Source organism: Bos indicus, chromosome 3 (assembly GCF_029378745.1).
Source record: "Bos indicus isolate NIAB-ARS_2022 breed Sahiwal x Tharparkar chromosome 3, NIAB-ARS_B.indTharparkar_mat_pri_1.0, whole genome shotgun sequence".
Classification (NCBI taxonomy): domain Eukaryota; kingdom Metazoa; phylum Chordata; class Mammalia; order Artiodactyla; family Bovidae; genus Bos; species Bos indicus.
In genome coordinates this window covers 103956847-103984161 of record NC_091762.1, presented here as the reverse complement: position 1 = coordinate 103984161, position 27315 = coordinate 103956847, and the positions used below count along the sequence as shown (strand labels likewise).

General features: G+C 41.2%; 3 protein-coding genes across 11 annotated transcripts in view; 2 read left to right on the top strand and 1 right to left on the bottom strand.

The window, feature by feature from the left end:
* Positions 1-9206, bottom strand: part of ZMYND12 (zinc finger MYND-type containing 12) — a 34731-nt gene extending 25525 nt beyond the window's left edge. The window contains exon 1 of one of the 6 annotated variants that reach the window (XR_011565925.1): positions 9005-9202. Coding sequence is in view for 2 of the 6 variants with exons in the window: in XM_019957711.2 (XP_019813270.1) it covers positions 9005-9114 (110 nt within the window). In the remaining 4 variants the exon portion in view is untranslated. Of the gene's footprint in view, positions 1-9004 lie in introns of all 6 variants that reach the window. The other 5 variants (XM_070786734.1, XM_070786732.1, XM_019957711.2 and 2 more) reach the window with 5 other exon arrangements.
* A 467-nt stretch (positions 9207-9673) lies between these two features.
* PPCS (phosphopantothenoylcysteine synthetase) lies at positions 9674-26031 on the top strand. 3 transcript variants are annotated; one of them, XM_019957701.2, is made up of 4 exons: positions 9674-10220; positions 10389-10492; positions 12472-12796; positions 25898-26031. In XM_019957701.2, the coding sequence occupies exons 1-3, from the start codon at positions 9713-9715 to the stop codon at positions 12793-12795; spliced, it is 936 nt and encodes a 311-aa protein (XP_019813260.2). In that variant the 5' UTR covers positions 9674-9712; the 3' UTR covers position 12796; positions 25898-26031. The 3 variants fall into 3 exon arrangements, with proteins under 3 accessions (XP_019813260.2, XP_019813264.2, XP_019813267.1); XM_019957705.2 differs by lacking the exon at positions 25898-26031 and adding an exon at positions 16175-17980; XM_019957708.2 differs by lacking the exons at positions 9674-10220; positions 10389-10492; positions 25898-26031 and adding an exon at positions 10504-10710 and having other exon boundaries at positions 12472-13424.
* Positions 26017-27315, top strand: part of CCDC30 (coiled-coil domain containing 30) — a 135697-nt gene continuing 134398 nt past the window's right edge. For both annotated transcript variants that reach the window (XM_070786725.1, XM_019958273.2), the window contains exon 1: positions 26017-26076. In XM_070786725.1, the coding sequence (XP_070642826.1) occupies positions 26017-26076 (60 nt within the window). The remainder of the gene's footprint in view (positions 26077-27315) is intronic.

Genomic DNA, 27315 nt, shown 5'->3' with positions numbered 1-27315 from the left:
TACACGACTACTGGAAAAACCATAGCCTTGACTAGACGGACCTTTGTTGGCAAAGTAATGTCTCTGCTTTTGAATATGCTATCTAGGTTGGTCATAACTTTCCTTCCAATGAGTAAGCGTCTTTTAATTTCATGGCTGGAATCACCATCTGCAGTGATTTTGGAGCCCCCAAAAATATAGTCTGACACTGTTTCCACTGTTTCCCCATCTATTTGCCATGAAGTGATGGGACCAGATGCCATGATCTTAGTTTTCTGAATGTTGAGCTTTAAGTCTAGTCAAAGCTATGGTTAAAGAGGACATGCAGATGGCCAATAGGCAGATGAAAAGATATTCAATATTGTTAATCATTCAGTTCAGTTCAGTAGCTCAGTCGTGTCCAACTCTTTGCAACCCCATGGACTGTAGCACGCCAGGCCTCCCTGTCCATCACCAACTCCCGGACTTTACTCAAAATCATGTCCATCGAGTTGGTGATGCCATCCAACCACCTTACCCTCTGTCACCCCCTTCTCCTCCTGCCTTCAATCTTTCCCAGCATCAGGGTCTTTTCCGAGGAGTCAGTTCTTCACATCAGGTAGCCAAAGTATCAGAGTTTCAGCTTCAGCATCAGTCCTTCCAATGAATATTCAGGACTAATTTCCTTTAGGATGGACTGGTTGGATCTCCTTGCAAGCCAAGGGACTCTCAAGAGTCTTCTCCAACACCACAGTTCAAAAGCATCAATTTTTCAGCTCTCAGCTTTCTTTATAGTCCAACTCTCACATCCATACATGACTACTGGAAAAACCATAGCTTTGACTAGACAGACCTTAGTTAAATGTGAATCAAAACAGCAGTGAGATATCACCTCACACCTGTTCTAATGGCTATCATCAAAAAAGAACACAAATAACTAATGTTGGCAAGTATGTGTAGAAAGGGAAACTTATACACTGTTAGTAGAAATGTAAATTGGTATAGCCACTGTGGAAAATGGTATGGAAAATTCAAAAAACTAAAAAGTAGAGTTACTATATTACCCAGCAATTCCACTGCTGGGTATATACCCAAAAACATTCATTTGAAAAGATACACGCATACACACACACACACACACACACACACACACACTTCCCAGGCGGTGATAGTGGTAAAGAACCCACTTGCTAATTAATGCAGGATACGTAAAGAGACATGGGTTTGATCCTTGGGTTGAGAAGAGCCCCTGGAGGAGGTCATGGTAACCCACTCCAGTATTCCTGCCTGGAGAATCCCATGGACGGAGCCTGGCAGGTAATACACGCACACAGACACAGACACAGACACACACACACAGACACAGACACACACACACACACACACACACACACACACACACACACACTGGAATACTACTTAGTTAAAAAGAATGATATTTTGCCAATTGTAGCAATATGGATGGATTTGGAAGGTATTATGCTAAGTGAAATAAGTCAGAAAAAGACAAATACTGTAAGATGTCAATTATATGTGGAATCTAAAACATACAAAACTAGTGAATATAACAAAAAAGAAGCAGTGTCACAGATATAGAGAACAAACTAGTGGTTACCGTTAGGGAGAGGGGAGGGGGAACAATATAGGAGTATGTAGTTAAGATGAACAAACTATTATGTATAAAATATGGTGCAAGGATATATTGTACAGCACAGGAAATATAGCCAATATTTTATAGAACTATAAATGGAGTATAACCTTTAACAATTGTGAAACACTATATTATACAATGGAACATACGTATTATTTTATATCAACTGTATTTCGATTAAAAAAAAACTGAAAAAAAAAAAAAAAGAAAAGAAAATCTATCGACCATAGATGTATGTGGGCTTCCCAGGTGGCGCTAGTGGTAAAGAATCTGCCTCCCAGTTCAGGAGACATACGAGACCCAGGTTCTTTCCTAGGGTTGGGAAGATCCCCTGCAGGAGGGCATGGCAAGCCACTCCAGTATTCTTGCCTGGATAATTCTGTGGACAGAGGAGCCTGGTGGGCTACAATCCATAGGGTCACAAAGAGTTGGACATGACTGAAGTGACTTAACATGCATAGATGTATGTGCTTATTTCTGGACTCTCAATTATATTCCATCAATCTATATGTCTATCCTTATGCCAGTATCACACTGTATTTCTGTAGCTTTGCAGTAAATATTGAAATTAAGAAGTATGAGTTTTCCAACTTTGCTCTTTTTTGAGATTGTTTTAGCTATTTTATGTCCCTTTCGTTTTCATATACATTTTAGGATCAGAGTGTCCTTTAAGGCAAAAATGATGGTTAGAAATTTTACAGGGATTGCATTGAATCTGTGGTGGTGGTGGTGGTAGTGGTGATTTAGTCGCTAAGCTGTGTCTGATCTTGCAACGCCATAAACTGTAGCTCACCAGGCTCCTTTGTCCATGGGATTTCCCAGGCAAGAATGCTGGAGAGGGTTGCCAGGTCCTTCTCCAGGGGATAATCCCCACCCAGGGATGGAAGCTGGGTCTCCTGCATTGCAGGTGGATTCTTTATCGACTGAGTCACCAGGGAAACTGTTTCATATTAAGTCTTCCTGTCTATGAATATGAAATATATTTCCATTTATTTAGGTTTTGCTTAGTTTTATTCAACAATATTTTGTGTTTTTTTCCAGTGTATGTCTTTTACTTCTATGATTACATTTATTCCTTTATTTAAAGTGCTATTGTAAATGGAACCATTGTCTTAATTTCATTTTCAGATTGTGCCTTGCTAGTGTACAGAAATATAGCTGATTTTTGCACACTGATTTTATATCCTATAATCTTGCTTTTTTGTGTGAGGGGTTTCTCTATATAAAGATCATACTTTTACTCCTTTGTTTCCAAGCTGGATACTTTTTATTTCATTGTCTTCCCCAATTGCCCCAGCTAGAACCTCTAGTTCAATGTGGGAAAGAAGTAATGAAACTGACATCTTGCCTCATTTCTGATTTTAGAGGGAACACTTACTGTCTTTGACTATTAAGTATGATGTTACTGTTGTGTTTCGCTACGGTTCTTTTATGGATACTCTTTACCCAGTTACAAAAGTTCATTTCTATTCCCATTTTTTTAGTGAAAGTCACTCAGTCATGTCCAACTCTTTGCGACCCCATGGATACAGTACATGGAATTCTCCAGGCCATAATACCAGAGTGGATAGCCTTTCCCCTCTCCAGGGGATCTTCCCAAACCAGGGATTAAACCCAGGTCTCCCACATTGCAGGCAAATTCTTTACCAGCTGAGCCGCATGGGAAGCCCAAGAATACTGCAGTGGGTAGCCTATACCGTCTCCAGCAGATCTTCCCAACCCAGGAATTTTGTTAAGTGTTTTTATCATAAAGGGAGTTGGATTTTGCCAAATGTTTTTTCTGTATCTATTGAGATGATTGTGTGATTTTTGTCCTTTATTCGATTAAGATGATGATGTATATTGATTGATACTTTTATGTTGAACAAACTTTGAATTCTCAGGAGAAATTCTGCTTGGTCATGAGATATAATTCTTTTTATATTCTGCTGGATTTGGTCTGCTAGTATTTTGGAAAGGATTTCTGTATTTGTATCATAAGCGGTATTGGTCTGTGGTTTTGATGTTTTTTTCTGGTTTTGGTGTTAGGATAACACTGGCCTCATAAAACTAGTTGGAAACTATTCCCTCCTCTTCTAATTTTTTCAGAAGGGTTTGTGAAGAATTGTTAACACTTCTTTAAATATTTGCTAGAATTCACCAGTGAAATTGTTCTGGGCTTACTTTGTGAAAAGCTTTTCTTTTTAATTACTTAGCTAAATTTCTTTAATTATAGATCTACTCAGTATTCTATTTCTTCTTGAGTCAGTTTCAATAGTTTGTGTCTTATTAGGAATATATTTCATCTAGGTTTTCAAATTTGTTGGCATACAATTGTATGTAGTATTCTCTTATAACTCCTTTTATTTCTGCAAAGTTGGTAGCAACGTCTCCACTTTAATTTTCCAATTTTAGTAATTTGATTCTTCTTTTCTTGGTCAGTCTAGCTAAAGTTTTGTCAATTTCAACCATTTTAAACAACTTTTGGTTTTGTTAATTCTGTTTATTGTTTTCCTATTTTCTATTTCGCTCAGATGGTAAAGAGTCAGCCTACAGTGTGGGAGACCCAGGTTCGAACCGTGGGTTGGGAAGATCCCCTGGAGAAGGAAATAGCAACCCACTCTAGTATTCTTGCCTGGAAAATCCCATGGATGGAGGAGGCTGGCAGGCTACAGTGCAAAGAGTTGGACACGACTGAGCGATTTCACTTCACTACTTTCTATTTCATTTATCTTTGCTGTAATCTGCACTATTTCCCTCCTTCTGCTAGTTTTGGATTGATTTTGCTCTTCTTTCTCTTAGTTCTTAAAATGTAAGACTAGGTTATTGATTTGCGATCTTCCTTCTTTTTTAGAGTATTTGTTTACAGCTATGAATTTCCTTCTAGGTACTGCTTTTACTGTATCCCTTCAGTTTTAGCATGTTGTGTTTTTGTTCTCATTTCAAAGCCTTTTTTAATTTCTCATATGGTTTCTTCTTTGACCCACTGGTTGTTTGAGTGTATTATTTCTACGTATTCAAATATTTCCCAAATTTCCTTCTGTTATTGACTACTTTCATTCCATTGTGGTTGAAGAACATATTTTGCATATTTTCAATCCTTCTAAATTTACTTAGATTCTTGTATGTATTTGGTCTACCCTGGAGAATGTTCCACATGCATTTGAGAAGAATACATATTCTGTATTCTGTAAATGTCTGTTAGGTCTAGCTGGTTTATATTGTTGTCCAAGTCATATTTCTTTGCTGATGTTTTGTTTAGTTTTTCTATTCATTATTGAAAGGGGAGTTTTTCACTTCTATTGCCTATTACATACTTTTATTTAAAGGTGAGAAAGTTGGCTGTTTGATTCCATTTACACATACTCCAAAATAGGTAACAATAACTGAGGACAGGGATTAGCAAAGCTTTTCTTGGGGCCAGATAGTCAATTTTGGGCTTTGAGAGCCATGTGGTCTCTGTTGCAACTACTCAACTCATTGTTGCATAAAAGCAGTCACAGACAATAATTGCTGGGCTCAAACACTCTCTTGCTTTCCTTTCTTCTGGGACAAAGAAGTGAATAAAGTATTTGCTTTATAAACTGTGACGGCTCTCACACAAGTGACAAAAAGCATTTTAAAGGGTTTTTTGATAGAGAATTACTGTAAACAAATGAATAAAAGCACGTAACAGTCAGAATAAAGAAATAGGTGAGTTCCACAGGGTTTTTATTAAATAGGGGCTTAGTGAGTAATTGTGTGAGCAATGGAAATATTAACTTACTTAACTGCCTGAACTTTTGTTCCACTAAGCACATTTGCATATCTTGCCTTTCTAAAGAAAGGGAGCATATTTTATATATTTATGAGCTTTCTGCTTATTCATCTGTATCATCCCTAACAGTTGTCACAGGGCCATGCATAAAGAAGGATTGGAAAAGTATGCATTCAAATCAGGGATCACAAGCAAATAGCTTGTGGGTTAGACGTGTTTTGTTTGGCCATTCCCATGTTTTTTAAACTGAAGTGGAAGACTGTTAAGCAGGGCCTGAATTCTCCAGTTCACCACAGATCCTACTATTGAATACCACTTGACTGTTATCTCTTCCTACACAGTGAGAGCATTTTTATTTGTGCCCCATTTGTTAAGTGAAAGGAAAAATTATTGCAAATTACTCTTATCTCTACGCTACAACTTACTAACCTATACTGCTAAAGCCTCTTTTACCTGTAATGTTGCTGTGTACTTTATAAAATTGCCTTCTCTTAAAAACGCCTATTTCCTGGGAACATTCTCACAGTCCCACACAGAATGATATGCACAAGATTACACAGAATGTAATAAATAAATGAATTTATAGGAAAAGAACATAAGAAAATTCACTGAAATGTGAAGCTATTAATTATCTGGATTGTGAGGTTATGAATTATTTTTCATGTTTATATTTTGTATTGTATTATATATTGTATTCAGTAATTTCAAGTTTTCTGCACTGAGCATGAATTACATCTGCAATCAAAAAATTCTTTTGCAAAAAAATTAACTTCCACAAATTCAAGTTGACTTCCCTTCCTGATCTTTAAATTTGGAGTAAGGAAAAACAATATCTATTGAGTGCCAACTTGATCTCAGGCATGGCGCTAGATGCTTTACATTCAATCGTAAAAACCCTATAAGGGAGAACTAAAGGCCCTCATTTTTGAGATAGAGAACGACTATCACAGTTTTATTTTCTGGAAAATCATGACCTCTCTAGGACACAAGGATATAGATATCTGGAGAAAAGTTAGGGGGAGAGGAGAAGACCTTAAAAATAATTAAAGGGAGTGAAAGCAGTGAAAGAAAATAATGGAGGATAAGGGCATAGGAAATAATAATTTATTCATGGATTCATCAAATATTTAGTTTCAACCATTTCAAGATATTTTGCTGGAGACCATAGGGTATACACAGATGGGTCTGAAACAGATCAAAGATAACATATGAGAGTCCATCTACATATTAAACATAACACTTCTGCATTAATGGCACGGCATCCTGTATTAATGGAGCATGATAAAATTGAGCTAACAGGCTTGCCAACAACTAAAATGAGTCAGGGAAATAAGAGTCATCTGAAAGATTACAAAGTAACTACAAAGTGAGTTGAGAGGAAGGAGGAAATACTTCTGGGCTTGAGAGATGAAGAGGACAACAGAAGAGGTGGATGCTTGTATCAGGCAAAGGAGTCTTCCCTCTCTCCAGAATGCCAGTCCTGCACTTAGAAGTGTTTACTCAGGACTTCCCTGGAGGTCCAGTGGTTAAGTCTCCATGCTTCCAGTGCAGGGTACAAGGGTTCAAAGTCTGGTTGGGGAACTAAGATCCCATAAACCACACAGCAAAAACAAAAACAAAGACATTAAACAAGTGAGACAAAAATATAAAAGTATTGAAAAAGTGAAGGAAAAATGTGAGAGAGAAAATGAGATAGAATTTAGTTTGGGTTTAGCAGAAATACCTCTTTGAAGAAATAACATTTCTGAGAAGAGAAAGATGAAAGAGAGTTAGGAAGAGCTGTGACTGTAGAGAAAAATTCCCAACAGAGGCAACAGGCTGGGCAAAGAAACTGAGGGAGGAAAGGAGTTGGCAAATTGGAACTGAAAGAAAGCCTCTGTAACTGCATCCAGGAAAAGAAGGGTGAGTGTGGCGGGAAATGAAAGTAGAGAGGCAGCCAGGGCTTTGTAGTTTCTGCTACAAATTCTGAATTGTATTCTGTATGCAATAAAGAAACAACAGTGGAGACGGAGATGCCGCCCCTGCGCTCAGGGAGCATACAGCTCAGTGAGGGGCACAGGCCACTAAACAAATGATTTAAATCTGTCATAAATGTGAGGATAGGGGACATGACGAGTGCTGTGAAAGCACTGAGGAGGGACACTGGATTCAGTCCAAGAGGTGTGTGCACTCTCCACCCGGACCACTGCAATTGAGAAGCTATGTAGCCTTTAGCGTCTACTTTCCAGTCTAGCTTCACATTGATACCTGTCATCTTTCCGTAATACAAATGAGAGCATGTGAAAACCATCCATGACCCCCCCGAGGATAAATTCCAAACTCCTTGGTCTCGTATCACTGTTTGGCCCTAACTTTTATCTTCTTGGTATAAACTTCTACTACTACCTATCACAATGATTTTCAAACTTTTGAAAAATCAACCTATAGTAGGAAATACATTTCACTAGTACAAACACATATCCACATAAAACACTAAAACACAAGTCTGAAGAAACAATTCAAGTAGGATTACTCTGATACTTTCTAGGTTTGTTTCCCCTTAAAACGCTGGTTGTGATTTATTCATGACCTGCTAATGGGGCCTGGACAGCAAGGTGACAGTTGTGACTGCTCTCTCCACCACTACCTTCTCAACCCACCTCTGAACAAAGTCTGTTCTCTCACTCTTTACCAAAGCAGTTCTGGATGCAAGAAGTGCCTTTCCTTTCCTTCTCCACTTCTCATTCACCTAGCAACTTCCTTCTGATCTTTCAAGACTTTGCCCAAATAGTACTTCTTCAGAGGAGCCTTTGCAGATACCACCCCAGTCTTCATGCTTCCATCCTTAGAGGCCCCAGGGAATAGTACTCCCGGAGTGACAGCACTTGTCATAGAGGGTTATGTTATAACTTACTTTTTTAAACAGGTTAGCCTGCTCTGGACCAGGTTTCTGAACGTCAGCAACCTCACTGTCTTATCTCAGGCCCCAAATAGGGTCCGATCTGAAGCAAAGGTCAGGGGATGTTATGCTGAAGTAAATGAAAACTAATATCATACCCTTCCCATACCGTCGCGATCCTGGCTGTGCACCGACAAACTAGCTTTCTATCTGTTCTTCAAACACAGCAAGGTCATCCCTCCCTCGGAGCCTCACTGCGCCACTGTTCCCCGAGCGTTTCTCCGGCGGGCCGTTCCTACTCCATCATATTCAGGTCCACAGTCCACCCTCAGAGAGGCTGTTTGCCTAACCTCCCAGCACATTTCCTTTGTCTTTAAGGCATTTTGTTGTTGTTATGGCCGACTGTTTTACAACCACATGGACTGTAGCTCGCCAGGCTCCTCTCTCCGTAGAATTTCCTAGGCAAGAATACTGGACTACTCTCTGGAATTGTTTTGTTTGGTCTGTTGGTTTATTTATCTAGCTTTCTCATGACAATATTACTTTTTTGGGAGACGTGGTCTCCCGACTTTCTCCCCAGACTTCAGCACCTAGAACAGTGCAAGGCGCACAGCAGGCGCCCCACAAAACATCTGGTGACGAACGAGCGAGTGCAAGAGGAAGCAAACGCAGACACTGAAGTCTTAGGGACCTGTCTTGAAGCCTCCTAGACTCTAGAACCTAGAGGGTTCCCTGAGAGGGAGAGGATTGAGGCGCCCAGGGGCCATGTTTCAGGGCCTACCAGTAATAAGTGACTGTGCAGGCCCCGCACACCCGCTCGGCCGGGGCGTCGCACACCTCACAGCAGAGCCGGCGCCCCTTGGGAACCGCCAGAGGGTAGATCACGTTCATGCCGCGGCAGACGGTGTTGTCAGTCTCTAGGACGGTTGCCCGGCGAAGACACACCGGACAGCGGCGTCACGTGACCGACACGGCGCAGCCTCATCCCCCGCATTTGGAGGGTAAGGGGAGGGACGTGTGGCTCGTCTGACAACTTGGGAGTGCGTTTGTAGGTTGTTTTCTTTTTTTTTAATGAAGGAGAAAAAAAAAAACAAACAAACAAGCTATCCCTCCACCTCTCCCCCTCCCGCACCTCTCTAAACCCAAAGGTTAAACAACCGGGCAGTCATATTTTTAGCTGCGGTCCTAGTCTAGCAGGGTCTGTACGGTAGCCGATAAGGATCAAACACGGCCGGCCGGACCGTCACGCAGGCTAGGAAACTAAACAAGGGGGTGTGCCTCTCAGCCGAGAACTCAAGTGTCAGACTCGCAGGGTGCAGGGCGGAACCAGCACGTATTTCCAGACAAGCGGAAACCCTGCGCTGACGTCCAGCGCACCGTAGCCAACCGGCCAGTTACTATTGCGGCTGCGCGCGGGCCAGGTAAGGGGCCAGGGGGCGTGGCACCGAAGGGCCTAGAGTTTGCGCAGACGCAGAGGCGCTTGGGGCTGATGGCGGCCGTGGACCTGGTTGCTGAGTTTCCCCAGCCGGCCGGTGCTGCGCGCTGGGCAGAGGTTATGGCTCGCTTCGCCGCCCGGTTGGGCGCGCAGGGCCGACGGGTGGTGTTGGTCACTTCCGGCGGCACCAAGGTCCCTCTGGAAGCCCGGCCTGTGCGCTTCTTGGACAACTTCAGCAGTGGGCGGCGCGGTGCTAGCTCGGCCGAAGCCTTCTTGGCCGCGGGCTACGGGGTCCTGTTCCTGTACCGCGCGCGCTCTGCCTTCCCCTTTGCCCACCGCTTCCCGCCCCAGACCTGGCTGTCTGTTCTGCGGCCCTCCAGCCAAGCGCCTTCGGGCTTGCTGAGCCTGGAGGCGGAGGAAAAAGCACTCCCGGGCTTCGCCGCAGCTCTGCGGAGCTACCAGGAAGCTGAGGCTGCCGGCACCTTTCTGGCCATAGAGTTCACCACTTTGGCAGACTATTTGCATTTGCTGCAGGCTGCAGCCCAGGCTCTCAACCCACTAGGTGCGTGCCTTTGGGAGTTCATCGAATGCCAGGAGGCAGAGTCTTTCCCCCTAGACACATAGTCCCTTACTATATACCCAGGGCTCTCACAACGGAGGACCCTGAGTTGAAAAGGAGCTGACTCCATACCCTTCTCTAATTTATTACACTCTGTGCTTCTTTTTTCAGGTTCTTCTGCGATGTTTTACCTGGCTGCGGCCGTGTCAGATTTCTATGTTCCTGCCTCTGAAATGCCTGAACACAAGATCCAGTCATCTGGGGGCCCACTGCAGGTGATGGGCGCTTCTCTTCCAGAGATCTGATTCCCTATAACCAATCTTGGGTTAATTTCCTTTTGATCTGGAGATGGCCTTTCTGCATTCCGTATGTGCTAGGCACTAGGGATACAGAGATGAATAAGACACCGCCCTCCCTCAAGAACCTCACAATCTGTTGAGGTTGCTGGACACAGACATAATTACAGTACAGAGTGATAAATGCTCTAGTAGAGGTACGTACAAAGTAAAGTCAGAGCATGGGGTGAGTGAATCTTGGGGAAAGTCAAGGCTTTCTGGAGGAAATGGCTTGAACTGGGTTTTAAAAGATGAGCAGAAGGTGTACCAGACCAAGGGAAGATCATTCCAGATAGAGTACACAATTGGAGCTCAAAGATGGGCATTGTGTTGTGAACTGACATTGTCTGGTAAAGCTGGAGAGTGGTGAGGGTGGAGGGCAGACCGAAGGGACAGCTTCCTTCATAGAAAATTTTGTGTTCCTTAAGGAGCTTGAATTTAATCCTATGGAGCCAAGGGAAACCTAAGAGAAGGACATAAAGTTTTTGTTTGTGAAGAACATTCTGGCATCATTGTGAAAAGTGAATTAGCGTGGTGGGGGCAGATTAGATGGTTATTGTTGCAGTTTAAGGAGAAGGTATGGGGAGGGTAGTGGTGTGGTGAAGATGCTGAAATCATCTGGCTTCTTGGAACCTGAGGGAACTCAAGTCTTTTATTGGGTAATACAAGTAGGATTTAAATAGGAGAAACTACCTGTGGAGCACTTGCTGATTCTATGGGACAGTTCATTTTTTCATTTCTTCAGTAAATGTTTATTGAGTACCTACTATATGCCAGGCACTATTGTAGGAGATAAGGCAGTGAAAAGGAACATATTGTGCCCTGGCTTTGCTTATACTCTGCAGAGGAAACAGTCAGATGCATACTATATTGCTGCTAAGTCGCTTCAGTCATGTCCGACTCTGTGCGACCCCATAGACAGCAGCCCACCAGGCTCCCCCGTCCCTGGGATTCTCCAGGCAAGAACACTGGAGTGGGTTGCCATTTCCTTCTCCAATGCATGAAAGTGAAAGGTGAAAGTGAAGTCACTCAGTCGTGTCTGACTCTTAGCGACCCCATGGACTGCAGCCCACCAGGCTCCTCTGTCCATGGGATTTTCCAGGCAAGAGTACTGGAGTGGGGTGCCATTGCCTTCTCCGGCATACTATATTAGGTAGTGATAAATTCTAAGGAGAAAAGTAAAATGGGGAATGGGTATGTGATCCCTGTCACTCTTGCTAACTCTTCGAGGGAAAATTCTGATTATTAGCTTAGTGATTTCACACTTTTTAAATTCTGGGAACCTTACTTTATCCTGTAATTCTTAGTTCTGTCTTGTACTTGAAAGTACACAAAACAACTCAGCATTCCCCTTAGAAGGGACTGAGAATGATACTATGGTGTTGATGAATAAAAATAAAATCAATTCTGTTTCCTCAGTGCTAAGGTGTTACAAATGACAGTTTTTTAATAGAATCAAATAGCCAGTCCACCAGTGGAAGAAATATTTTAGGCTGAGAGATTTAAAAACTCAACCTTGAGCTTCTGCCAGAGTAACATTTGTATAAACAGATTATTTGTATTTGTTTATTTGAGGGTTTGGTTTAAAAAATATAAGGGAATGTTTGAGAAAATGTAATGCTATTTTTTCAGAGTTTTATTTATGGTAATGAGGGTTGCAAGGCAGGGCTAATTCATAAGATGTGCTTTGCCCCAGAATATGCATGAAGCTTTGAAATCAGGCATCCTTATGAACCCTACAAAGGGAGGACTTTTAAGTAAGCATTTAATACACTTTAAAAAGTTTGGCAGTGAGAAATCCTACTTAAATTGACATGGCCTAACATCTGATCCCCTGCTTCCTTAATTTCCTTTGAGATTGACCTGGCTGGTAGGTAGTAACCTTGTTTGCTTATTAAGATTCTCTTTTTCCAATACAGATAACAATGAAGATGGTGCCAAAAATGCTTTCTCCTTTGGTTAAAGACTGGGCTCCCAAAGCATTTATAATTTCCTTTAAGTTGGAGACTGATCCCTCCATCATAATTGACCGTGCACGGAATGCTTTAGAAGTTTATCGACATCAAGTGGTGGTGGCTAATATCCTTGATTCACGACGATCTTCTGTGGTTATTATAACCAAAGACTCAGAAACCAAGTTACTGTTATCAGAGGAAGAAGTAGAAAAAGGCATAGAGATAGAAGAGAAGATAGTGGATGATCTTCAGTCTCGACATACTGCTTTTATACATGACAAAAACTGAGGTAAAAAGCCTTTATTTATAGGATCAAAAATTGTTCAGTGGACCAGGGCTCTTATAGGTGGTGAGAAGTAGAATAAATCCTTTGCTTTCATAAAGACAGAAAATGAAGGGGAAAAGCAGTGAGTGGTGGGCAGACTAATGTTGCTCAGTGTCTGTCTTTTAAAGGCCTTTCAGTACTCTCTAAAAATGAAAGCAAAGGCAAATCTGTTATGACCGAGCCACCTGACACACTCACCTGAATGTTATTTGATTTTGAGAATGACTCTAGCTGTTTCTCAGCTTAAAAAAAAGCTTACTGGGTATCATATTCCTCAAAATACACATGTGGGGCCTGAATATCAGCCTTCTTCACACTATAAAAAGGATGATGGATGCCTGAATGGCAATGCTTATTTTGTTGATACCTACTGTGTGGTAGGCCCTCAGGATTTTGTAGCTTCAAAGGTGAATTGTTGTTCAGTCGCTAAGTCGTGTCCAGCTCTGTGACCCCATGGACTATAGCATGCCAGGCTCCCCTGTTCTTCACTATCTTCCAGAGTTAGCTCAAAAAGATGAATAAACATGTCTAGTTTGGGAAATGGGTATATAAAAATTAGTACAATAAATAAAGTGCCCCAAAGTCAATACAATGATGTTGGTTTTTTTTTTTTTTTTGAAATTTGGTAAAAATGGGTGTAGGAGAGAAGGATACCTCCCCAAAGATAGATTAGCTGTAGATGGATGATTATCCCCCCACATTTACTTCTTGCTGCTTGTCCTAGACTCACTTCATATTTGAGTTAAGAATTTACCTTTCAAATACTTTATAACTGCTATTGTGGGAAAGTTAAGCTGGAGGCCAGGCAGGACCCAGTTGGTGACCACTGCCCTGAAGGAGGTAAACAGTATGGGTTTTGGAGTTGTCTTAGCCAGATTTCACCCTCCAGCTGTGCCACCTATTCACTTTGTAAACTTAGATACCTGACTTAATCTCAAGTTTCCTCATCTATAAAATGGTGATAATTTCTCTGCAAAGTAACACCATTTGTTGTGGGGATTAAATAAATGGAGAAGGTAAAGCATGAGTCTGGCACTTGACACATAATTTGCTCAATAAATGGCAGTGTTACTGCTGGTGCCTTGCTTGATTCCTGAATCCTTGAGAAGTTTTCAAAGCTCTCACTGTCCTGGGCTTTGGGTTGGGAGTGCAAAATAAGTAGACCAGAGAAGTACCCTCAGTGATCCACAGGATGGTCCAGAATGCAGTGTGAAAAACTGTCATTAAGAACTAGGTATAAAAAAGTTCTTGACATAAATGAGGTAAAATGCAATTCATGGAGTGTGTTGGGAAGAGTAGTCCAATGTATCTGTCTGATAATAGAAGTATAATAAACTTTGAGATTTGCACATAAATGCCAAGATATACCTAAACATGTTATCAAATCAGGAAATGTGACTTCATTAAATCAGGAAACAGGAAAAGTAACTGCAGCAATCAGGACTTCTCTGGAAGCAGCAATCCCATTGAACAAAAATTTTAAATTACTTTCTGATCCAAATAACAAAATCTAAAAAGCAACATACTGTAGCCAGTGGCTGCAGTACTAAAGGAGCATGAAGTAAAAGATTGACTTCTTCCCTTCTCTATATCTGTAGGTTCATGTAGATAATGGCTGTCATTATCTTTGAATGTATAATGAGGATAAATGGAGCTAGAACTAATTGTAATGTTTGTTTTTATTAATATCATAATTATTACTCCCCTTGGGAACCATTTTCTATTGTGTTTTGTTAATGCTTAAAAACAGCCTCCATTACCCTAAATGGAATTTAGAATGTTTTCCAATTCAGTTTCATTTGCATTCAGAGCATGTAAAAATTCCAAGAGGTGGTTTTTTTAGTCAGCAAATGGAAGTGTGTGAAGAAAGCAAGAAAACTAAGAATGAGGGAGTTCCCTGGTGGTTCAGTGGTTACGATTTGGTGTTTTCACTGCCATGGCCCAGGTTCAGTCCCAAGCCAGGGCACAGCCCCAAACAAAAAGCAGAATAAAAAGGAACATAAGTCAATTAGAGCAAATAAGAAGGATCCTGAGTCTAAATTGGAGGACTAAATGATGTATCCCTAAGGAGAAAAGGACACTTGAACTGTTAGGAGTGGGTTGAGGGAGATGGTGGTGAGCATTTTAGATCAGAGGGATAAAAAAACACTTGCAAGGGCTCTGGTACCAGAGGGAGAGTTTAGGAAGTGTAAGGGATAAGATCTGTCCAGATAATGCATGTAGAACTGGCAAAGCTTTGGAAAGGAGCCTGTGAGAAACTAGAATAAGGTTAAGAAATGTTATATATTCGGGATACCAGAAAAGCATGGGCCCCAAAACATGAGTAAAATCGGGTTTAGGTAAACTAACTAGAATCTTGCGATAAGAGCATTTAAATGAAGAGCATATAAACTGGTCCTTTGTTAAATGTTGTGTCTTTTAGATATTTTTATTTTGCCTTACATAGGTGGAGAATACGGTTCGCGAAAACCGAATTTTCAGTGCTTAGGACTTCTAAAGTTGTAGTCAAGTTCGGTTTCGTCATTTTTACAATAATAAGCGGGTTCCACAAGTGTTGTGATTTGTCTTAGGTGCCCCACCCAGGTAATGAGTGACAAGTCCTGACCTAAAATTCAGAACCCCTGACCTAGCTCCCCCCAGCCCCCGCCTTTTAAGAATGAAATTACTTCTAGAAATTTTAATCCAAGTTTGTTAGACTGGGGCTCTAGATAAAGTTTGGCAGGAAGCTGAGAACTATTAATGCCCTGTGACAGAACTTGAAGTTGCAAATAGGCGCCACGATGTTACCATGGTTACTGCAGAGCCTTAGGAAAGAGCCGTGCCTTCGTTACCGCGGGCCTAACCCAGAGGCCAATGGTCTGCGCCATAGCAATGGTCTCCGGCAGGAAGCGCAGCTCCTGAGCCAATGGCGCGCGTCGTTTCTATGGTTGCCGCCGGAAGGACGGCCAGGCGTCTCCGCGGCGAGCGCGGTTGCTATGATGCCCGGGACTGAGCAGGCACCTGCAGCTCGCACCCTGGCGGCCCCCGAACCCTCGCCGCGCTTTCCAAGAGACAATTTCCGGCTTGGTTCCTGAGGTTCCCGCCGCAGCCCCAAGGAAGAAAGCAGCTATTCGCTCTTTTTCAGCATTCCAGGCCTTTCCTGGCAGGGCCCAAAACGACAGAAGAGCCTCACCTGGCTTGGCCTTTCTAGCCGCGGGCTGGAGGGATTCGGCCTGAGAATAGATCGGTCGGTTTCCCGGGACCCACCCGTCAGAGGCCCTTAGAATTAGGCTGCTGCTTTTCTTTAAAGGGAGTTTAGAACACTCAAGCTGTTTAAGTGGGCGTCCTTTGCTCACTTTCCAGGCGAAGACTCAGCCCTACTCAGAGACTGCGCGTGAAGGTAGAGGCCATGACAAAGTCCACCGAGCTACGGCATCCTCTGAGTGTCGGCCTGTGAACAAAGAACTGCTGTTTCCTCCTTTTTGCCGTTTGTTCGCCATGCAGAACTTTAATTCCTGATGAAGCTCTGGAGGCCCTTTGTATCAACATCAGACGTCATCAAGTCAGTTACCTTCTGCCTTTCAAGCTACAACCTCATCCACTTCTCTCATTACCCTGAGCGCCAGTTTTCTCATCCTGATCATTGTACCGCCATTCTCACCCTTTCTTGTCCACACTGCACATTCCTGAATGTTCATTCGTCTCCATCACCTCTGTTATCTCTACACCCCCTCCTTTTTTCCTGCTACAATGCTTTGGGTAACTAAGCATTTCACAATCTCCAGCCCTGGAATCATTTGGAAGATTTTCTTTGTGTCTCTGTACTACGGCAGTCTTTCTGTCTTGAGTAAACTTGAGACGAAAACAGAAAAGCATACATTGGTAAATACAAACAGTAAATGTCTACAAGTCTGGTGTGTTTTGAAAATGGAGAAGAAAAATATCCAAATGTACTTTTGGACTTATCTCAGTCTTATTTAGAGAAAGATGTTTCTTGTTAAGTGTATACTGTTTTAGGCATTCATTTTAGTGACGCATTCACGTATGTGAAAAGATCATTCAGAATGATCATCTAACAACTTCAAGTCCGTATGAACTCAACACCATGACAGGATAGAATTTTCAGGAAAGGAGATGCTTGAAACAATTCTTGTGCCTGCTCTTCATGATGGTTCTTAATCAGAAAACAATTCTTGTGATATAAGATAAGAAACAAAAACAGGAGGAATGATTGAAAATAAATATTTTTTGCAAGGGGGCATGCTTAAAAGCCCTCAAAAGCTTGGAAGAGAGGCTGTAAAAGTAGAATATGATTTCTTTAGATCCAGGGCAATTGTAATTGAGCTTGGAAAACTTTAATTTGTCTTAAAGTATGTGTTTCTTGTTGAGTTTTACTATTTTATATATATAAAGTTATTTTGAAGATATGCAAAGTGTACATTTTAAATGGGTATTTGTGGGGATAGAATGCTTTAGATATTTTTCTCAGACTGATTTCATCAGTTATTTGTAATAGTCATGCTCAAAGCCAAGTTAAGTGTCCACATACTCAGAAATTCAGTTTTCTCTTCTATAATAGATTGGAGAAGAAAAATGAGTTCTGTGGCTTTTTAAAATTTTTCGTATTAATGAGAGCTGAATAAATTTTAACTCTTGGTAGTAAGGGTTGTTACATGCTAAATATTAAGGAGTTTTCCCCTTCCAGTATATATTTAGTAAACAAACATCATTATGGCAATGTTAACATAAAATTCAAAAAACTGTCCTCTTACCCCTAGCCTAGTGCTACTAAACCTTGGATGGGGCAGCAGGGGGAGGATTTTGCTCCCTAAGAAACATGGCAATGGATGGAGACAGTTTTAGTTGTCACAACTGGTGATATGTAACTGGCATCTAGTTAGTAGAAGCCAGAGATTCTGCTCTCCATTCTTCTGTCCACAGAACAAGAAAGAATTTCTGTCCCCCCACAAGAAAGAGTTGGCCAGCCCTGGATGGCTGGCTGAGTCTGACGGCAGTGCTGAGGTTGGCACATCAATAGTTCATTGTTCTGTTCTGTGTCAGTCCTTGCTCATGTGCGAATGTTTGTTACATAGTTACAGTGGACATTTGCTTCTCTGTTTCACTTAATTTTGTATTTTAAGTGTTTAAACATTGCTACATTGTTCTCAACTTTTTAAAAAGTGTTTTTCTCCTTATTTTATTTGCAAATTGAAAAGAAAAAAAACTGTATAATGGATACTGTATTTAAGACATATTTGTATGTTTTAAATGATACTTGTGTAGGAGGAAGAAAGAAGGGCTAGGATGAATAACCTAAGTGGATTTCTCAGTTTTCATGGCCATACTCTTTACTGTGTTCCCTTATGTCACTCAAAGACCATGGGTCTCAGGCTCATCCTTTGTTCAGCGCCAGGAGATACGCGGTAGCACGAGGTATGGTCCTGGACCCTGCCCTGTAGTTGGAGGCACCTACTGCAGCGCTGAGAACAAGTCGAAATGACTGCACTCACTCTTTTGTCCTCTTCCCATTTAAAATTCTTGGCCTCTGTCTCAGTTTGCTCTTACCACCTCATTCTTTACACCTAGAAGTTTTTAGACCTAGGTGTTTTTATCCAAAACACCACAGTATGTGCTTCTTTCCAGACCGTGACTTTTTAAGATACTGAATGAGCATGTGTTCAGTATCTCCTTTTAAAGAATAGTATGCGTATATACTTTGTTATGTGGGCAAGTTTAGGCACAGTTTAGATGTCAGAGCATTTAGAATTCAAAGAATGAATTTATATTACCTCAAGATCTGCTTTTTTATAAGTTTCAAATTACTCAACCATTGGGGCTCAGTAAATCCATCGGGAACATGTTAGTTCTGGGATGTCTGAGCAGAACAGGCAAAAGGACCCAGGATTCCAGACAGAGGGACCCAAATATTCAGAGTCATGGAGTAAGCAGCATGATGAGGATCAGTCCATACACTGGCATGAAGGGCTGTCAAGGTGTGGCAGAAGATAAGAGAGAGACATGCAGGGCTCATGTTGTGAAGACTCCCGAGCCAAGCTGAGGATCCAGACTCTTCCTGAAAGCAATGGGAATGTTAAGCAGCAAGTGGTTTGCATTTACAAGGGTTGGTCTGAGAGCTTCATAGAGTACAGACTGGATGGGGGCCAGCCAGGCAGCAAGAAAATCAGTTAAGGACACTGTTACACTAAGTTGGGCAAATGATGAGGTGAGGCTAAACTAAGAGAGGATTAATTAGAAAATGATTGAGGAGATGGAATCCACAAATGCAAGGACTGGTTGTGGGATGAATAAGGATAGGCCAAAGATGACTCCCAGATTTCTGACTTGGGAAACTATATTGATAGTGATTTCATTAACTGGGATACAGATGGAAGACCAAGTGTTAAGAAAGATGAGTAGATTTTTCAAACTGAGTTGTACACTAGAGAGTTGGATGTGCATTTGGTCTTAACTAGTAGATTCATTTTGTATTGCCGCCTTGCCTACATCCTCTGCCCTGGAACTTGTACTCTTCTGCCAATCCTTGCTTAAAGGATAGGCTTGGTGGCTGTATTTTTATCCCTACTTCCCACCTGTCCTAGCCACAGCTGACTGAACAAGGAATATTGTACAACTAACTTAAGCGAGAGGGGAGTAATTCATGGGGTGAGCAACAAATAATTGTCTCTCATAAATTTGAACTAAAAGGGATAGATAAAAGAAATGACTTAATCTGAAAAATTACATAGGTTTAGGACTCAGATAACTGTTTTTAGCTTTGCTGTTGAGAACACAGAGAAAGTCCATCCATGTGGAAAATCAAGTAAATGGGAGCAGGTTCATAGGGAAACACAGGCGAAAGACCTTATGGGTCAGGATAGACTAGCAATGACTATCTAGTTCCATGTCCATTTTCCATGTAACTTGGTTAATGGCAGCCCACTCCAGTATTCTTGCCTGGAGAATCCCATGGACAGAGGAGCCTGGAAGGCTACAGTCCATGGGGTCGCAAGAGTCGGACATGACTTAGCGACTAAACCACCAACCAAACCAGGTTTCAGTTCAGTTCAGTTGCTCAGTCGTGTCTGACTCTTTGCGACCCCATAGACTGCAGCATGCCAGGCTTTCCTGTCCATCACCAGCTCCCAGAGCTTGCTCAAATTCACGTTCATTGAGTCGGTGATGCCATCCAACCATCTCATCCTTGGTCGTTCCCTTCTCCTGCTGCCTTTAATCTTTCCCAGCCTCAGGGTCTTTTCCAATGAGTCAGTTCTTCACATGAGGTAGCCAAAGCATTGGAGCTTCAGCTTCAGCATCAGTCCTTCCAATGAATATTCAGGACTGATTTCCTTTAGGATTGACTGTTTTGATCTCCTTGTTTGCAGCATATGCCCTTGTATCTTATTCTTCCAACAACCCTCCTGAGTAGTTAGGATTGGTCAGCTGTAAAGGCCAGAAAACTCACAATAATAATGGCTTGAAAAATAAAAGTCAAGAAGCAAGCACCCCAGAACTGATAGGGCAGCATTTTGAAATTGCCAAAGGTTCAGATTTCTACTCTCATGATCGTATATCATCCGTGGCCTGTGGCTTCCACATCATGGTGTCCAGGATGGATGCTCAAGCTTCAAACTATCTTTGTCTGCATTCCAGCCAGTAGAAAGGAAGAGGATGAGGCCATCCTTTTCCTTAAAGGACATTTCCTAAACTAGGTGGCACACAATTCCATTTACATCCTATTGGTCAGAACTTAGTTACATGGGTGTACCTAGCAGAAGGCAGGCATCCTTGTGACCAGTCCAAAAAAAAAATCTTATTTCTGCAGGAAAAAAGAAGAATACACAATCATCAATCAATTAAAAATAAATAGATATTTTAAATATATATATATAGAAGGAAAACTGGCAATTTCTGCTACATTTACTTATTTATATTTGTTCTAACTTCAGTTTTTTGTTTCTTGCCAATTTTTCTAGCTAGACCTGGAGCTTAGCAGAGATGGATTATTGTTTAATTTTCCTAATAACCCAATGAGATTGGCATTACTATTATATCCATTCTTTTTGGGGGCAATCAAAGTTTAAAGAAGTTAGATGACTTGTGTTAGTCACACAATTAGAAAGTGATGGAGCCAGGATTTGAACCAAGTCATGTCACACTCCTATCATCACCATGATAGTAAGAAGGGCGGAGAGCCAAAGGCAGGGTCCTTAGGGATGGTAGCGTTTGACGTGTCTGTTGCAGAGCCCAGGAAGAACACGGGAAAGGAAAGGCCAGGGAGGTAAGAGTGAAAACAGGAAAAAGTGACATCACAGAACAGAAAGGAGTGGACAGATACCACTCCTAAAAAGAGCAGAGACATGTCCAGTTGAATTTGGCATTTTGAGGGTTGTTGCCGAATGAGAGTATGAGTACAGTAGTGAGAAGCCAAATTCTGTGACTTGAGGAGGGTAAGATAGATTAGAAAGAGGACAGTAACTCGAGAGGGGGATATGGTAGGATCAAAGGAGAGTTATTTTGTATCTTTATTTTTACCATCAAAGACATCTTAACCTAAGGACATGGCATCAGTTGAGAGGGAGATAGTGAGCCAACAGAAAAGAAAAAAGAAGCAATCCAAGATGGGATCTGGAACACGGGTAAACACTGGAACTCTTCCTCTGAGAAGGGAAAGGGAGCAGGATCTCTAAAAATGGTGGTTAGTGTATTGATAGTCATAGAAGAAGCTGACAGTCTTATGATGGCCTTAGTTTTTACTAATGCTGTGGGAGACATGGTCATCTACCAACAGAGGGGAGAGGTGGAAGTTCTGAATATTTACTGAGTGAAATGGTAGCAGAAACTAGCCAAGTGCATGGAATGACCTATGCAAGTAGAGAAGCTTGGCTCAGGTGGCAGACCATGGATTTGTTGTGGCTCCAGTTTGCGTACTTGTTCATTTTTCTCTCCCAGCACTCAGAAAACTAAAATAGGTAGAGACAAGTCAAATGGTCAGACTTTCCCCAGTTTGGATTTGCAGGGAAGATGGGACAAGGGATTAGATAACTGGAAACATTGATGAGAGATTGATTGAGATGAACCACAGTAGGGTCCAGACTCCAGAGAAGGCAATGGCCTTGCCTAGAAAATCTCATGGACGGAGAAGCCTGGTAGGCTGCAGTCCATGGGGTCGCAAAGAGTCGGACACGACTGAAGCGACTTAGCAGCAGCAGCAGGGTCCAGGCTTAAGGGGGAAATAAGTGAAGCCAAAGAGTATCTGGTAGTTTGAGACTGGATGTAATGGTCCAGGGACTGGAGGTTTCAACTGTCATTGTAGAATAGTTTAAGAGAGCAACAACTTCACACCCATTTCTATGGCTATTTTTTAATATATTTATGGCAGTTCCCCAAAAGGTTAATATACATAGATTTATATATCCAAAAATTCCATTCCTAGGAAGATGCCCAAAACAACTAGAGCAGGGACTTAGATACTTGTTACACCAGTGTTTCATAGCAGTGTTATTCACAATAGTCAAAAGGTGGAAACAACTCAAATGCCCATCAACAGATGAGTGGATAACCAAAATACATACAGGGAAATGTTATTCAGCCTTAAAAAGGAAGGAAATTCTGATCCATGGTATGAAGAGGGTGAAACCTGAAGACATGCTAAGTGAAATAAGCCAGAAACAAAAGGACAAATGTATGATTCCACTCATATGAGGTACCTGGAATAGGCACATTTATAGAGACAGAAATTAGAGAGTAGGAAATGGGGTCTCGTTGTTTAATGGATACAGAGCATATGTTTGGGATAATGAAAATTCTGAAAATGGATAGCAGTGACGATTGCACAGCACTGTGAATGTTCTTAGTGCCACTGAGTTCTACACTTAAGTATGATTACAATGGTAAATTTTAAGTTTCGTATATTTACTATACACACACAAAAGAGCGGAAGGTGGTAGAGTGGGACATTTGGAATTTAGAATTGTGGGATTTCAACAGTAGTTTAGGTTATGACAAGAGCTCAGTGGAAGCCAAGGGCTTAGATGACTAAGTAGAATGGAGCTTAAAGGTCTCTGGCTTTGGAAGGGTGCTCAGTCTAGGAGCTTGGATGAGTCATACACTTGGCTATTGACTTGCATCCTATACCTCCCTCCTGACCAGACACGCTTCCTTTTCCTGTATCACTGCTTACCCTCCGATACCCCAATTTCCCAGAAGCCAGGAATGCAAAGGTATTCTCAATATCCCCCATCCACTTCTCCTTTCAACTTCCTCCAGCTTAAGACTGCCCCACTCTACCCCACAACATGGTAGGGTGATGGGGCGTGTGCTATTCTCTAGGGGCAAGCAACTCACAGTGTAGGACATGTAAGAATTCAAACATTTGTCTTCTTATTGTTCATAATCTCACCAATTTATCACAGTTATGTTTTAACATTTGGATGTATTTGCTTCCATTCTTATGTGTCGGATTTTTATATAGTTGTAATAATACCTTTATGTTCTACTTTTTATTATAACAGAAGCATTTTTCTATATTGCCAAATGTAGTGTCTTAGGTCCTCTAATACTCAGAACTAAAACCACAAGGAACTGAATAGTGCTCAGATACCTTGTAGGGAGGAGGATATGAATGGGGACCAGATGATGGGAGTAGGGTGAGGAGGAGCACAAGAAGACTTTTAGCTATAAGTCATGGGGAAGATGTGTGGGGGCACTAAAATTCAGATCTGGATCCTTTTTTTCCTCTAATGTATCAGATGATAATTAACATTTTATATATCATCCACAAAAGCTGTTGATGTGAAAAGAATGAAACTCTGGAAAACTTATCAAGAAAAGATAAAAATAATCAAAATATAGTTTGGCTGTTAAAAAAGCAAAACTGATCATGATTGTGTAGACTAACTTTAGTTCAATAACAATTATGCTTATTCCTATAATCTGGGTCACATTAACTTAGTTAAAAGTTATTAATATAATCATACCAGCAAGTCTTATTCACAATTGTTGTTCAGTCTCTTAGTCATGTCCAACTTTTTGCACCCCATAGACTGTAGCACACCAGGCTTCCCTGTCCTTCACCATGTCCCGGAGCTTGCTTAAACTCATGTCCATTGAGCTGGTGATGCCATCCAACCATCTCATCCTCTGTGGTCCCCTTCTCTTCCTGCCTTCACTCTTTCCCAGCATCAGGGTCTTTTCTAACCAGTCAGCTCTTATCAGGTGGCCAAAGTATTGGAGCTACAGCTTCAGCATCAGTCCTTCGTGAATATTCAGGATTGATTTCCTTTAGGACTGACTGGTTTGATCTTCCTGTAGTCCAAGGACTCTCAAGAGTCTTCTCCAACACCACAGTTCAGAAGCATCAATTTTTTGACGCTCATTCTTCATGGTCCAACTCTCACATTCATACATGGTTACTGGAAAAACGATAGCTTTGACTATATGGACCTTTGTTGGCAAAGTAATGTCTCTTCTTTTTAATACGCTGTCTAGGTTTGTCATAGTTTTTCTTCCAAGGAGCAAGTGTCTTAATTTCATAGCTGTCATCACCGTCCATAGTGATTTTGGAGCCCATGAAAATAAAGTCTGTCACTGTTTCCATTGTTTCTCTATTTGCCATGAAGTGATGGGACTGGATGCCATGATCTTAGTTTTTTGAATGTTGAGTTTTAAGCTAGCTTTTTCACTCTCCTCTTTCACCTTCATCAAGAGGCTCTTTAGTTCCTCTTCACTTTGTCTGCCATAAAGGTGGTATCATCTGCATATCTGAGATTATTCATATTTCTCCTGTCAATCTTGATTCTAGCCTATGCTTTATCCAGCCCAGCATTTCACATGATGTACTCTAATATAACTTAAATAAGCAGGGTAAGAATATACAGCCTTGATGTACTCCTTTCCCAATTTGGAACCTGTCCATTGTTTCATGTCCAGTTCTAACTGTTGCTTCTTGACCTGCATACAGGTTTCTCAGAGGCAGGTCAGGTGATCTGGTATTCCCATCTGTTTAAGAATTTTCCAGTTTGTTTTGATCCATATAATCAAAGTCTTTAGCATAGTCAATGAAGCAGGAGTAGATGTTTATCTGGAATTCTCTTGCTTTTTCTATGATTCAGCTGATGTTGGGACTTTGATCTCTGGTTTTTCTGCCTTTTCTAAATCCAGCTTGAACATCTGGAAGTTCTTGGTTCACATATTGTTGAAGCCTAGCTTGAAGAATTTTGAGCATTACTTTGCTAGCATGTGAGATGAGTACAGTTGTGCAGTAGTTTGAACATTGTTTGGCATTGCCTTTCTTTAAGTTTGGAATGAAAACTGACTTTTTCCAGTCCTGTAGCCACTGCTGAGTTTTCCAAATTTGCTGGCATATTGAATGCAGCACTTTCACAGCATCATTTTTTAGGATTTGAGATAGCTCACCTGGAATTCCATCACCTCCTCTGCCTTTGTTCATAGTGATGCTTTAGTGATTCTCATAACACATATATCATTCCATCAATCAGCAGACATTTATCTCTTCCACACCATGTAGTGCAAGCTGTTATGTAGCATGACTACTTTCAAGTTAAAAAAATTAAAGACAGTATCAATGGCAGGCTTAGATCAAGTTTTAGAAGCAAGCTAAATGACTTAGAAGTCAACAGAAGTTATAAGACACTTTCTAGGAGCAAAATAATTCCTTGATAGTAGAGAATTAATGGCTTTCTAGCTCCCAGAGGCATCCTTTTATTTCTAAATACTTAATAGACAAAAACTACTTTGGGATTTATAACATTGCAAGGGGCCTTGGGGAGATTTTCAGATTATTAAATTACAAACTTCAGAACTGGGCAGGCAGAAAGCTTGTATTTTTTAACACATGCTTTTCTTATTTTAGAGGATATAATAGAACTCTTCAAAGCTTTAATTTTTTGTACTTTAACTATTTCATGTACGTGCACATTATAACTTGATAACATAACCATTAATTAATAGGGAAACTAAGCTATACTTTGTAAGGAGTCTAACTCTAGGCATATAAACATAACAGATTTCTTGCATGCTCAGTTGTGTGTTTGTACATACATACATATGCTTATGTCTTTTATCAAGGGGAAATTTCAATTAGAAGATTTGCTTCACCATCCTGAGAAAGAAGGAATTGAACTGCCTGCCTCGACAGAAGAACAACTCTTATTTTGTCTGGTGATTGTTACAGCAAAGACAGGCTGATGACTGCTTCCAGAGATCTAGAAGAGCTGGCAATGAAGCACATGGAAGAAATTAAAGACGTAAGAACTAATATCATAATTTTGAGATAGCCATGGTTTTGGGACGTCCCTGGTGGTTCAGTGATTAAGACTCTGTTGCTCCACTGTAGGAGGCAAGGGTTCTATTCCTGGTTGGGGAAGTTCCGTGCAATGGGGCCAGAAAGGAAAAAAGAAACTGTGGTTTTGTTCATCATCCTTCCATTATGTTAACATATTAAAAAGCGATATTTGAATATCACTGTGTAGTTTGCAAAGCATTCATGTGTACACTTTTTTTTTCATGAAATATATCTGCAATCTGTATTGATTTCCAATAGAATACATGTATAGGACATTGCCCAGAGAGGACTAGTTGAATATCCAAATAGGTCTGCTGAAGGTGGCTTTCATTATCTTAGGAAATTCATCCTTATCTCAATAACCAACCCTCTAGCTGACTCTCTGGCTAGTAGGCTTAGAGACCTGACTAGTCAGCCTAGAGGGAATGGATCTGCTTCTCAAAGGTAGCCTTGTATTGACCAAACTCACAGAAAAGTTTGTAGAAAAATCGAACCAGTTTTTTAAATAGAAGTAAGAAATATAACTACCAAAGGAACTAGACTCATATATCATGTGGCTGATGCATTTTTCTTCTATAGACACACTACATAGGAAGCCAAATTTTAATCAAATGTTTACTTGCTGAACAAATGAAATGATTCTGATTTTTTAGAGCACCAGCTAAGATAACCATATTTCTACAGTCAGACTATCATCATCAGTTCAGTTCAGTTCAGTTGCTCAGTCTTGTCCGACTCTTTGCGACCCCATGAATTGCAGCGTACCAGGCCTCCCTGTCCATCACCAACTCCCGCAGTTCACCCAAACTCATGTCTGTCGAGTCGGTGATGTCATCAAGCCATCTCATCCTCTGTCATACCCTTCTCCTCCTGCCCCCAATCCCTCCCAGCATCAGAGTCTTTTCCAATGAGTCAACTCTTTGCATGAGGTGGCCAAAGTACTGGAGTTTCAGCTTTAGCATAAGTCCTTCCAATGAACACCCAGGACTGATATCCTTCAGAATGGACTGGTTGCATCTCCTTGCAGTCCAAGGGACTCTCAAGAGTCTTCTCTAACACCACACTTCAAAAGCATCAATTCTTCGGCACTCAGCTTTCTTCACAGTCCAACTCTCCCATCCATACATGACTACTGGAAAAACCATAGCCTTGACTAGACAGAACTTTGTTGGCAAAGTAATGTCTCTGCTTTTAAATATGC